Source organism: Doryrhamphus excisus, linkage group LG18, assembly GCF_037039965.1.
Source record: "Doryrhamphus excisus strain RoL-2023G ecotype Guam linkage group LG18, RoL_Dexc_Guam_v1.1, whole genome shotgun sequence".
Classification (NCBI taxonomy): Eukaryota; Metazoa; Chordata; class Actinopteri; order Syngnathiformes; family Syngnathidae; genus Doryrhamphus; species Doryrhamphus excisus.
The window spans coordinates 6,510,340-6,523,966 of record NC_136374.1 but is presented as its reverse complement, the minus strand read 5'-3'; the positions used below and the strand labels follow the sequence as shown (position 1 = coordinate 6,523,966).

General features: G+C 41.1%; 2 protein-coding genes across 2 annotated transcripts; one reads left to right on the top strand and one right to left on the bottom strand.

Moving 5' to 3' along the window:
* Window positions 1-130: 130 nt before the first annotated feature.
* cox6c (cytochrome c oxidase subunit 6C) lies at window positions 131-2,696 on the bottom strand. The gene is made up of 4 exons (XM_058054405.2): window positions 2,541-2,696; window positions 1,699-1,813; window positions 402-532; window positions 131-221 (listed from the first exon to the last, which is right to left on the bottom strand). Exons 2-3 carry the CDS (start codon window positions 1,801-1,803, stop codon window positions 407-409), a joined length of 231 nt encoding a protein of 76 aa, XP_057910388.1. The 5' UTR covers window positions 1,804-1,813; window positions 2,541-2,696; the 3' UTR covers window positions 131-221; window positions 402-406.
* Window positions 2,697-2,989: 293 nt separating this feature from the next.
* mcm2 (minichromosome maintenance complex component 2) lies at window positions 2,990-13,366 on the top strand. The gene is made up of 20 exons (XM_058054367.2): window positions 2,990-3,129; window positions 3,626-3,822; window positions 3,886-4,058; window positions 5,138-5,268; window positions 5,334-5,472; window positions 5,540-5,637; window positions 6,917-7,038; window positions 7,144-7,351; window positions 8,322-8,456; window positions 8,526-8,717; window positions 8,930-9,023; window positions 10,418-10,496; window positions 10,578-10,749; window positions 10,827-10,953; window positions 12,009-12,121; window positions 12,200-12,364; window positions 12,447-12,521; window positions 12,589-12,771; window positions 12,856-13,011; window positions 13,162-13,366. Exons 1-20 carry the CDS (start codon window positions 3,124-3,126, stop codon window positions 13,270-13,272), a joined length of 2,676 nt encoding a protein of 891 aa, XP_057910350.2. The 5' UTR covers window positions 2,990-3,123; the 3' UTR covers window positions 13,273-13,366.
* The last annotated feature ends 261 nt before the right edge of the window (window positions 13,367-13,627 follow it).

Genomic DNA, 13,627 nt, shown 5'->3' with positions numbered 1-13,627 from the left:
AGGCCACCGTAAGTATATGTAATATCTGACACTGAAAGACATTTAGTAACCCCTCCCTCAAACAGACCCATCAAATATTCATGAGGTAGCTCATGTTTGGTAAATTCCACTCACATATTGTAAGTCAACAACAGGTTTAATAGGTACATTTATTTTAGAGCAGTAAATGACATCCAAAGGGGAGAAACAACTTCACAGCGGGAATGAATGGCAGGAAACATCTAGAAGGAAAAAAAAGAGAAATGTAAGGAAGCATTCATTCTAAAATGAACAACTATTTTATAGAAGAATTGAAATAACATTGACTGCATCCATAAATCACTGTCAGTATTTGCTGACATTTCCAAGCAGAAAAAGTAATGGTAATAGTCACATGACAAATAGATCAAGAAAAGACGCACCAGCTTTACTCGCCAGAAGGACGCACGCTCTCAAAGATTCCCGCTTCCCTCATGGCGTTGAACTCCTTCACGGAGTCGTACTGCTTGTAGAAGTCGGCATATGCTTGCTTCCTGGGTTCTGCCACCGTGTACTGAGCAGCATTAAAACACAGTTTATTTTGCATGAAAATGAATTAATGTTTATGGGTCACTTAAAACTACTTTGCTCTGTCTCAATTCCTGCACATTTACTTTAACAATTTTGCTAGTCAATAATTGTGATATAAAATATGTATATTAGAATTTTCTGTCTGTGCATGTGCACATTTGCACATGTTATTTATATTTACATACCAACCAAACACACCTCCATCTGTAGTTTTTTTTGTCCAAGTTGAGAAATCAGTATGTGTCGGTGTTGATGCGCTCACCTTGGTCATTCTGATCAAAACGGAAATATTCCCACACTGGCATTCGCTTTTGAGTTAGCGTATGCTGGCTCACGAAGCTAACTTGCCAGTCCAATAGTCGCCATCTTGGCTATGTAGCGAAAGTGGAGGAACAACCTTGACATAATGGCAGTCGAGGAGCAACTCATAGTGGTTGAAAGTAGTGAAGAACAAGGTACGCTACCCACTCATCCGTTTTTATGCCGCTTCTCATCATGCAGTGATTTGCAATTATTTTCTCTCAATCCTCCTCCAGGGGGATAGAGATTTTTGAGTTAGGAAGCAGCTACTGTCATTGGCACGTGCAATGCCTCAGTCCTGTCTCCTGATGAGACGTACAAAATGTTTATCTGAAAGCACGTTTTGCTTATTATGCATCATCAGTTTAAGTGGCAGGAACATTACAATGTCTTAACAATCAACATTGTTATATTCGGAGGTGTTGGAAATCACCATGGCAATCGCAAGCGCCTGTATGGGATTTCCAATCTAAATTAGCATCGAGCTAGCACTTAGGTGAACTTGAAGCAAGTCATGACTGACATGCTTCAATTTTATAGTGCTTCAAAGTAATGGCTCATTTTTTGAGAACCTGTTTGCTAAATTAGAAGCCAAACGTTAGCGGGCAAACAGAACACTGTCAATGCCCCACTCCAGAGACGGGCCCCACTATTTTCCAAAAACCAGGAAGTAAGTACTAAGTGCACACAGTATACTTATTGAAGTGTACTGACAGAAGTCTTCAATTTGCGCACATGATGATACAGCATCATCACACTTGTAAATATGATCAGAGTGATAACCATCCAACGGATGAACATGGGCCAGTAAAGATGACTGAAGTTGCTTTTGAATAATGTGTGGATCACCTTGAAGGCTGCCGCAAACAGGAAGGACAGACCAAAGGCAATGGGGAGATGAAATCTCAGGCGCTTTGCCAGCAGACCCCTCATCATCGGCTTCTGCAGAGACATATTCGATCACCTGAAAAGAAAAGGGACAGCTCATAAGGGACACATGAATGCAAGAGATGGGTGTCACAATAATTTGTAAAGGCAGAACCATTCAAGTCTTATGTCGGGTAATATAGCATTGAAACAACAAAAAATGTCAGCTTCTTTTTAAAATGCTATGGAGTTGTACTCAGTGGCACATTTAGTGCTAAAGCATGTAGGATAACATAGCTTGGCTACGAGATGAAGCAACGTTTATTCACATGGTGACCTTTGGTGTTTAAAATGGGGTCCCCATGTCAGGTTAGCACCAAAACAAAGTAATAAATAGCAACGTCTAATTATTTGCAATGTGAGGGCAATGACCGCATGATAAATAGCCACAAACAGGACAATGTTCAGCCTAATTTCAAGCAACGACATTAAAGACTACCTTGTCTTCAAGTGTTGACTTTGTGCTCTTTGACACTAATATCAACCCCCCCCCCCCCACACACACACACACACATTATCGACAAGCATTTGTAGCGTTCGCACATTTAGTTTTGCGTTTGCGAACAGACTACATGACAGCAAAAATAAGCTAGCTGTGGCGCGACTCGCTAAGCTAACCGCTTCAGAGCTTGAAACGTTAACACCACAGCAATTCACCAAATGATTCAGAGCTAGTAGACACAATTAAGAAGATAACTGGTACCGTAATTACCAGAACACCTCGACGAATGACTTTAAAGTGTCTAAATGACAAGTTTACTCACAAGTTGAACTCACGACCTTCACGGAATCAGCTAGCTGGCTAACACACTAAGGATGAGGTCCGACGGTGAACTTCTTGTTCGTGACCCTGAGCTGTTTGAAAAACAGAACACCGCCCCGCGCGGCCTGGCGTGTTCCTGCAACGTACCTCGAGAGTAGCATACAATGAGCACTGCTCGAAGATAGTTAGCGTATCTTGTTTGCTAATATCCGTATGTCTAAGGGCTCAAATTATCGTACATAGTGGGATGTTTTCGTACTTTATCGTATCGAAATTATCGTACTTCTGGCGACGCTGATCACGAATATAACCATTGCTCATATGGCGCTTCTCATCTCAACACTGCCCCCGCGGTTTCCGGCGGTACTGCAAAGTCTGGCCACAATGACCGACAAAACGGTGACGTCACAGCCCCGCCCATTTTTGTTCGGCTCGACCAATTGAAGGTTAGAGCGTCACGCATCGCTTGAATATTCATTAGATTTCGCGGGCTTTCTGTACCCCGTGACTGATCCTGGCGCGAAAGGCAACAGTTTGCAGGAAGGAGTTGGAGCCCCAAGAAGAAGAGAAAGCAGACGACAACAATGGCGGTGAGTTTTTTCACTTAATGACCAAGGCATTCCGCCGTCCAGCAGCTCACTAATGTTACGTTTTTGTGAACGAGTGTGACATTTAATCACATATTGGGGAGTTTAGCTAGTTAAGTTAGTTAAAAATCGTCAGCCATAAAATGATCGAGAGCAAATGTGTCTTATAAAATGATCCGGAATATAATTATTTTTAATATTTTGATTCCTTTATGTGTGTTACCTTTGATTTAACAAAACACAATTGTTATTTAGAACGACACGCGGTGACACGATGCACTAGCCAGTCCACTTCATTAGGTACACAACCACATCTGTTTCAAGCATTCTTTGTAAAGACAGACGTCATCTCATTGAAGTGGCCAGTGATGTAAACAAACTTGAAGAACATCACGATGTTACTTCCGCAAGAGAAGTCAGAATGTTAGCAGGCGATGATGGAAGTTGTGATGTCGAAGTGAGCAATAAGAATGGAAAAAGTGTCGTGTCATGTTGACAGGATTCATCCGAGTCACAGCACATGGCCACCAGCCCCAGCCGTGTCTCCAGGAGGGGAGACCTGACCTCCAGCCCAGGAAGAGACCTGCCACCCTTCGAGGATGAATCCGAGGGTCTTCTGGGGGATGGGAACCTGCCTGTAGATGAGGAGGAGGAGGATGGCGATGGAGAGGAGCTGATCGGGGACGGCATGGAGAGGTGAGGAATTATTTGCCGGCCGGAAAGAGGGGAATTCTCACGAATGTTTGTCCGTATTTGAAGGGACTACCGGGCCATCCCGGCACTGGATCAGTACGAGGCAGAGGGTATGGACTTGGATGACGAGGATCTGTCGGAGCTGTCCCCTGGAGCTCGGGCGGCCGCCGAAGAGGCCATGAGGAGGAGGGATCGGGAGCAGGGTCTCAGTGGGCGGCTGAGGAGAGGATTGCTGTATGGTGAGCCTGTGAATGTTGAATATTCTCAAACACTCTAGAACAGGGGTTCCCATATGGTTTCAAACTAGGACACGCATTTTCCAGTGATCAATTAAGATCAATACACACTTTTATTTAAGTCGTTTTTATTTTCATTATTTTTTTTTGTCATTGTTAATTTTTGTTTTTATTTTTACACTTTTATTGAAGACATTTTAATTTTAAATTTTTTTTAATTCAGTCATTTTTATACGTATACTGTTTTTACACCAAGTTATTTATATTTTAAAGGATTTTTTTCATCATTTGTATTTTATTTGTTTACACTTATGTCAATAATGTAATGTTTATATTTATTTTCTTTTATTAGTCTTTCATTATTTATTACCCATTTATTCAAGACATTTTAATTTTTATGCATTTATTTTCACACTAATTTAAGACATTTTTATTTGTCATATTTTTTTGCACATTTTTATTTTTACTTTTTACACTTGTATTTGAGTCTTGTTTTCAAGTAATTATTTGTTCTTAGTATTTTGCCTTATACAATTATGTCAATAAAGTAAAGTTAGTATTATTTTCTTAAACTTTTTAAATTAAAAAAAATATATTTATGGGCCATTTATTCTAGTAATTTACTTTTTATGCAAGTAATTTTTTATTTTTGTTTTTACGCTTTTTATGTAAGACTGTTTTTTAACGTTTTTATTTCAGTCATATTTTTACAATATTTCACATTTTTGTTTTTTACACCTTGTCATTTTTATTTGTTTTCATTTTTGTTTTTATTTTGTCATTAAATAATTTTTATTTGTTGCGCGTCATTTGTATTTCATTTTACACTTATTTAAATACTGTAAAGTTTGTATTTATTTTCTTACACCTTTATTATTGTATTAATGTGATTTTTTTTAAACAAATGTGTTCATTTTTAATAATTTATTAATTTCGTCAATGTATGTATTTTTTCAAATTGTCAAAAAAAAACAACAAATCAAATATTTGACATGTACACATACCAAGGAGGAAGATGACTAAAATATGGACACTAAATTACTTAAAAAAGGGTTATGACTGGCTTGCATTCTGCTCCTCAGACAGCGAAGACGAGGACGACGAGCGGCCAGCAGCGCGGCGAAGGCGCCTGGCCGAGCGGGCGGCGGAGGGTGGGGCAGAGGGCGAAGAGGAGGAGATGATCGAGAGCATCGAGAACCTGGAGGATATGAAGGTTTGTCTGTGTGAGATGTCATCTCTCGCCGACGGTCTCAACTCAAGCGCTGCGTTCGCCCACAGGGTCACACGGTGCGGGATTGGGTGTCAATGGCCGCTCCTCGGCTGGAGATCTACAACCGCTTCAAGAACTTCCTGCGCACGCACGTGGATGAAAGCGGCCACAACGTGTTCAAGGAGAAGATCAGCGACATGTGCAAAGGTAGCTCATCTCCAAGTGTGTGAGTGTGTCCTGGATCTTCCGCTAATGTGTGTGTGTGTGTATACAGAGAACAAGGAGAGTCTGGTGGTCAACTATGAAGACCTCGCAGCCAGGGAACACGTGCTGGCTTACTTCCTGCCTGAAGCCCCCACTGAGATGTTGAAGGTGAGTGTGTTGGGACCGGTCCTTTCACCAGACGAAAGTCCACCTGGGTTTCAGGTGAAATGAGTCTAGGAGTCTCAAGGACAGTTTACAAATTGACTTCAAAAGTAAAAAGGAGTTACGAGCAATTGCAATGCCGATTAGCTGCCAACAAAGGTTTAGCGAAGCCTGGTTGATCTCGGAAGCGCTTATGACTCTTATCTGTCAGAGAGGTGGTGCAAAGAGTGAAAACTTCCCCTTTTTCACAACAGAGAGGAAATATTCCATTCCTAACATTTAATTCTGAATAGTGAGTTTTTAGCTGTTTTTATATCTTTATAACACAGTGAAAAGAGTCTCATAACAATTGTGGATGATGGGTAAAATTCCTAAAATAATGGGCAGACCGAGGACACGCTGGAGGGATTATGTCTCACAGCTGGCCTGGGAACGCCTTGGTGTCCTCCCGGTGGAGCTGGGGAACGCCTTGGTGTCCTCCCGGTGGAGCTGGAGGAGGTGCTTGGGGACCGGGAAGTCTGGGCTTCCCTACTAAGACTGCTGCCCCCGCGACCCGGACCCGGATAAGCGGGGGAAAATGGAGGCCGGCAAAATGATGGAATTAATTTTCATTTATTATGTGATTAATTATGAATTATTGTGCCCAGAACCGGTCGAGTGGTTAGCGTGCAGACCTCACAGCTAGGAGACCAGGGTTCAATTCCACCCTCTGCCATCTCTGTGTGGAGTTTGCACGTTTTCCCCGTGCATGCGTGGGTTTTCTGCGGGTACTCCGGTTTCCTCCCACATTCCAAAAACATGCTAGGTTAATTGGCTACTCCAAATTGTCCATACGTAGGTATGAATGTGAGTGTGAATGTTTGTTTGTCTATATGTACACTATGATTGGCTGGCGACCAGTCCAGGGTGTACCCCGCCTCTCGCCCGAAGACAGCTGGGATAGGCTCCAGCACCCCCCGCAACCCTCGTGAGGAAAAAGCGGTAGAAAATGAATGAATGAATGTGCCCAGAACGAGAAATATTATGTTCTAATCTCGCTTAATCTTGTGACACCCTTACAGTTCACTCTACACTTTGCAGCAGGAAGATGCTATGACAAGACATGATGTTGTGTGTTGAATTTTTGTCAAATTACTATAGATTTTTTTTGGTTTTCTTGTAGAATTATATTTTTAGAAAAAAAATTGACCGTGGGTTGCAAATGACCCCCGGACTGGTTTAAAGCCTCTTCTTGTGGCCGAGGTTTGGGTTGTTGGCTAACCCGCACGCTCTTTCCGTGAATCAGGTGTTTGACGAGGCGGCTAAAGAAGTGGTGCTGGCCATGTACCCTAAATATGACCGCATCGCACACGAGATCCATGTGCGCATCTGCAGCCTGCCCCTGGTGGAGGAGATCCGCTCGCTCAGGTAAGCAGCTGGTCACATGACCGATGATGACACCTCAGAGAAATGATACCCGCTTCTCGTCAAGAAACCATAAAAAAAAGACAATTTCTTTTATTTTGTCCCCAGGCAGCTCCATCTGAACCAGCTAATCCGCACCAGCGGGGTGGTGAGCAGTTGCACGGGCGTGCTCCCCCAGCTTGGCATGGTCAAGTACAACTGCAACAAGTGCAACTTTGTGCTGGGCCCCTTCTTCCAGTCTCAGAACCAAGAGGTCAAGCCTGGCTCGTGTCCAGAGTGTCAGTCCCAAGGACCCTTTGAGATCAACATGGAGGAGGTGAGTGCGCTTCCGCTGGAAGCTACTTTTACAGCAGTGGTCGGGACCCCAGACTTGAAAGACTTGAAAATATAAAGAATACTTAAAATAAATACGGCTTCAACATGTCAAATGCCTGAAAAGTGTAAAAAAATAATAGTACAATTATTTAAAATTAATAATGATGTAATAAAACAAGACTTAAATATGTAAAAAAAGAAAATAAAAATAATTACAATATCAGCATTAAAAAAATGTCTTATTGAAGGTAAGAAAATAATTAAACATTTATAATAAATACAAATATAAAGGTAAAAATAACCTATAAAACAATACATTTATAATAAATAAAAAATGTGTAAAAAATTTAAAGTGTGTAAAGAATAATTCAAATAAATCTGACTTCATCATGCAAAACATGATTTAAGTTTAAAAAATACACATTTTAAAATAATTAAAGTAAAAATCTCATGATAAAACAAGACTTAAACATGAAAAAAAATTGCAAAGAATAATTTAAATAAATATGACCAACATGTAAAAAAAACACTTAAAGTGTAAAGAAATAAAATCAACAAGACTAAAAATAAATTGAAATTGAAAAATTCAAACAAATCACTTCAACATGTACAAAAATTAAGTATGACAAACGTAAAAATATAAATAAAATAAATAATTTCTAAATAAGTAGAAAAATGACTAAAATGTAAAAAAAACAGACTTAAGTGTAAAAAAAATACATAAAAATTCTATATACATTAAAATGGAAATAAAGACAAAAAACTTGTGTAATAAAGTAAAGAAAAAAAAAAACACTTCAAACTTTAAACAATAATAAAAATGCAAAACGAAATTAAAAAATGACTTGAGTAAAGTGGGTCATGACTTGATGACTGTTGTGGGTCCCAGGTTGAGACCATTTGAGAACCCCAGTCTACTGTATGCCTCGCCAGATCATCTGTTCAAACGAACCGTGCGGTTTCCCTTGCAGACCGTGTACCAGAACTACCAGCGAATCACCCTTCAGGAAAGCCCCGGAAAGGTGGCTGCTGGTCGCCTCCCCCGTTCCAAAGACGCCATCCTGCTAGCGGACCTGGTGGACAGCTGCAAGCCAGGAGACGAGATCGTGAGTGGATGTCCTGGCGAGAAGCCGAAATGGCCGCCGGCCGGACTTTAAAGCATTTCCTGTCTTCAGGAGCTGACCGGCATCTACCACAACAACTACGACGGCTCTTTGAACATGGCTAACGGCTTTCCCGTATTCGCCACGGTCATCCTGGCTAATCACATTACTCGCCGTGACGAGGGCGTTGCCGTGGCCGAGCTGACGGACGAAGACGTCAAAGCCATTGTGGCGCTGTCCAAGGACGAATGCATCGGCGAAAGGGTGAGTGGACGCGCATGCACACTTCCTGTCTGGGTGCGTCAGCAGCCCATTGTATCAGTGAAAAGAACCACACCAATATAATCCGATATCTCATTTTTATGGCAGCATCGGTCGACCGATATATTCGGGTATCCCTAATTACGCCCGTGGTGCGAAGAAGTTCAACATTTACGATTCCATAATTCTTCCCACTCTTCCTTCTCTGTGTGTAGATCTTTGCCAGCATGGCACCCTCCATCTACGGTCACGAGGATATCAAACGAGCACTCGCCTTGTCGCTGTTTGGAGGAGAGCCCAAGAACCCTGGTAAGAAAAATAACAAGATGAACTGAAATGCTGTCAGACTTTTGGGATGTGGAAAACGGAAAAAAAGTGTTTCAAAGGGTTGAGCACCACAAAATGAGTTATAATAATGATAATCCTGCCATTGGCTGGCCACCAGTCCAGGGTGTACCCCGCCTCTCGCCTAAAGACAGCTGGGATAGGCTCCAGCAAATTTACAAGTTGTACATTTATGAGACTAGCGTAATATTAACTCATTCAATCCTAACCAAAATTCACCTGGCAAAATAATATGGGAATAAAATCTAAGTAGTAAGTTGAAATAGTTGCATGACATACAGCTGTCATGTTACTGGAATAAAGTCAAAATATTAAGAGAAAAAACTGTCAGAATTTTACAAGAATAAACTCGCATGAGGAAAATATGAAATGGTAAAGCAAACATTTTTTTAAATTTACAAGTCATTTTAATATTTTTTTAAAGAAAAATCATAATTTTTAGAAAATGAGGTTGGGGAAAAGTTAAAATATGGGAATAAAATATTGCGGAAGAAGATTTACGAAGATTATCTAAGGAATTTCGAAATATTTTTATAGTAATATAAGTTTATATAATATAATAATATAAGTAATATATAATACAAGTTTTTTAATTTTTTTTATTTGTAATTTTTAATTTTAATAAAATATTTACTCTGGTATTTTATGTACATTTTTTTACATTTTTGTTTGCACAAGAGGAACAACTCTACAATGAAATTATTTTTTTTTATTTTTTAAACATTTTAATAAAATATTTACTTACTGGTATTTTATGTAATTTTTTTTGTTGTTTGCACAAGAGGCACAACTTTACAATGAATTAAATATATATATTTTTTTTTTATTTAAATTTTCCTGTGCTGGAATGCACGGAAAAGGAAAAGAAATTTGTTCATGTTTCACATAAGGATTGTGAATAAAAAAAAAAAGTACACTTTCCCTATAAAATTAAAGACTAAAGACACACCTTTTTAATCGGGCTTTTAACTAATATTTTAAAAATCTTTTTAGTCTTATTTTATGCTCTTAATCATTAGCTTTTAACTCCAGTATTTCCTCAGGGGGGGTCCTCCACACTGGGGGCTGTGTCGGGTCTGTTGAGGGGGTGCCGTCCATGGGTCCCTTGGACCCGGCCGGCTGGGGGTTTCTCCCTTTTTGATGTGGGGGTCCGCCCGCTGTCTGTCGGAGTCGGGGGGCCCGGGTGCTGGTCCCTTGATGGCACGGCCTTTAATTCTTAAAACACTTTGTGTTACATGTCTTTTCAGGAAAAGTGCTCTACAAATAAAGTTGATTTGAAAATACGCTTATTTGACAAATATGTTGGAAAAGCAAATAATGCTGTCTCTTTCCTCCTGTGATGATGATGATGATGATAGGGGGTAAACACAAGGTGCGTGGAGACATCAACGTGCTTCTATGTGGAGATCCCGGAACAGCTAAGTCTCAGTTCCTCAAGTAGGTTTCTTCTGGCTACTCACGGCTATATTTCATTATTATATGACTATCATAGAATTTGTTGATGGCATGTGTTTAAAGGTATGTGGAGAAGGTGGCGAGCAGGGCGGTGTTCACTACGGGTCAGGGCGCCTCAGCCGTGGGCTTGACGGCATACGTGCAGAGACACCCGGTCAGCCGTGAGTGGACGCTAGAGGCCGGCGCGCTGGTCCTGGCCGACCGCGGCGTCTGCCTCATCGATGAGTTTGACAAGGTGAACGGAGCCCCGACGTCACAACCTAGCCTCGGGAGCTTCTGGTCACACTGTCAAATCCGTTTCTGTTTCTCCAGATGAACGACGCCGACCGCACCAGCATCCACGAGGCCATGGAGCAGCAGAGCATCTCCATCTCCAAAGCTGGCATTGTCACCTCACTGCAAGCGCGCTGCACCGTCATCGCCGCCTCCAACCCCATCGGTAACTTCTGGAAGCTTCTCACGTCTAGCGTTACACATGGTGGATTTGAATAGCTGACTTTCCACTTCCACCATTTGATGTTGTCTCATTGGTGTCCAAAGTGCGGCCCGCGGCACATTCTAAAAATATAATATTACAGGAAGCCTTTTAAGTGAAAATATTAACCGTTATAATCTAACACAAAAAATCCAGAATGTTACCAGGATAAGGTGATATAATGTACTATATTAGAACAAAGAAATATGATAAACAAGAATAAAGTAATATTGGAATGAATGTCATGAGAACATTTGAAATTGGAAAAAACAACGGCAAACTAATCATTTTAATGACAAAATCAAAATATTTAGAGGAAAAAAGTTGTATTATAACCAGCAAAAATATACTTATAAATAATATTAATAATATAAATATATGTGTGTGTGTGTGTATATATATGTATATGTATGTGTATATATGTATATGTGTATATATAAGTATATTTTTGCTGGTTATAATACAACTTTTTTTTTCTCAATATTTTTGATTTTGTCATTAAAATGATTAGTTTGCCGTTGTTTTTTTTCAATTTATTAATAAATTAATATTAATAAAATAAATATCATGTGTGTGTATATTATATATATGATATTTTATTAATAAACAATATATTTTATATATAAATATATAATATTATATATTTTATTAATATTATAAAAATAAATATCTATTGATATTTATTTTATTAATATTATTTATAAAAATATAACTATAAACTTGCCATAAATTACAACTTCATTTCTTCTGGGGTTTTTTGCATACTTTTTTTTATGTCTTTAATATTTGCACTTTATGCTCTTAAAATTACATTTTTCTTCATAATATTAGTGTTTTAGTGAAATTAGAACTTATTATAGAATAAGAAATATTGTAACGATCACAAGTAATGGATTTGGGACCGCATTACACTGTCAAAAAATATGCACACTCGGGTGCACTTAAGTGTGCAAATTAAGACAGTTTGTATTGATTCTAAAACTCTGACCACTGATTGGCTTGTGGGCGTGTCCTTCCAGGCGGCAGGTACGACCCATCTCTTACCTTTGCTGAGAATGTGGACCTGACTGAGCCCATCGTGTCCCGTTTTGATGTTTTGTGTGTAGTCAGAGACACTGTGGACCCAGTGCAGGTACACACACACGCTCATTTTCAGTGACCCCACCCCCAGCAGAGGCTCTATGAAAGGTTTTCTTTGTGTGGCGAGCAGGATGAGATGTTGGCCCGCTTTGTAGTGGGCTCCCACATGAAGCATCACCCCAGCAACAAGGAAGGGGGCATGGTCCTGGAGGAAGTGGTTCTGCCCAACACGTCCAATGTGCCGCCCGTTCCCCAGGAGCTTCTCAGGAAGTACATCATTTACGCCAAGGAGAGGGTACGGCTTGTCGGCTTGTCCGTTGTGTGTGTGTGTGTTGGGTCATGTGCTCATCACGTGATTGACAGCAGTGTTGGTGCAGGTTCACCCCAAACTCAATCAGATGGACCAGGACAAGGTGGCTCGCATCTACAGTGACCTGCGCAAAGAGTCCATGGTGAGTCCGCCCACGCCCTGGCGTCGTCCTTCAAACCCTCTAATGCACGCACACTTCGCCAAAACAGGCCACCGGCAGCATCCCCATCACGGTGCGTCACATCGAGTCCATGATCCGTATGGCTGAAGCCCACGCCAAGATGCACCTGAGGGATTACGTGTTGGAGGATGACGTCAACATGGCCATCCGCGTCATGCTGGAGAGCTTCATAGACACGCAGAAGTTCAGTGTGATGAGGAGCATGAGGAAGGTACAGTACATCTGCTCGCTGACTTTAACGGCATTAAAAAAAAAAAAAGTTCTAGTCTTGAAGGCGTGTGTTTATTCTCTGCAGACCTTCGCTCGCTACCTGGCGTACCGCAAAGACAACAACGAGCTGCTGCTCTTCATCCTCAAGCAGCTGGTGGCCGAACAGGTGGCCTACCAGAGGAACCGCTACGGAGCCCAGAACGACACCATCGAGGTCTCGGAGAAAGACCTGCAGGACAAGGTGACAACAGCGCAAACACGTCCTCAGTCAGCCAGTGTAAAAACACGCTAATGAGACCCGAGCTAACAAAACGCCATGCTAATCCCCAGCACCCAGATGTTAGCACGCTAACACGAATGTGTGCTAAATGATGTCCCTGTCCTCCCCCAGGCGAGACAGATCAACATCCACAGTCTGTCGGCCTTCTACGACAGCGAGCTGTTCCGCAGTAACCGCTTCAGCCATGACGGGAAGAAGAAACTGATCCTGCAGCAGTTCTAAGAGCCGCTAGCGGAGGTGGCGCGTGTAAATATGTGTACATGTTACATTGTTCTCATCTTCAACTCCTCTTGATTAAACTTGTCTTTGTTAAACACTTTTCTGTTTTCTTACATCAATGCATTTCATCATGGGGTGTCGTGTGGGTGTCATTTTCTGAATTTGAAAACTACAAGCAGCACTTGAACGCCGTTATCAAGCCGAACCGATTCAGCGTTCAGCGGCGCCCTCTAGCGACAATTTGGCTCTATTGGCTGTAGATGGAAACTTTAAGTAGCACAGATATTTAAAACTGAAACACTCCCAACGTAATGAAAGGATTAGAAACGTCAAAGTTTATGCGCGTGAACGCTGATGC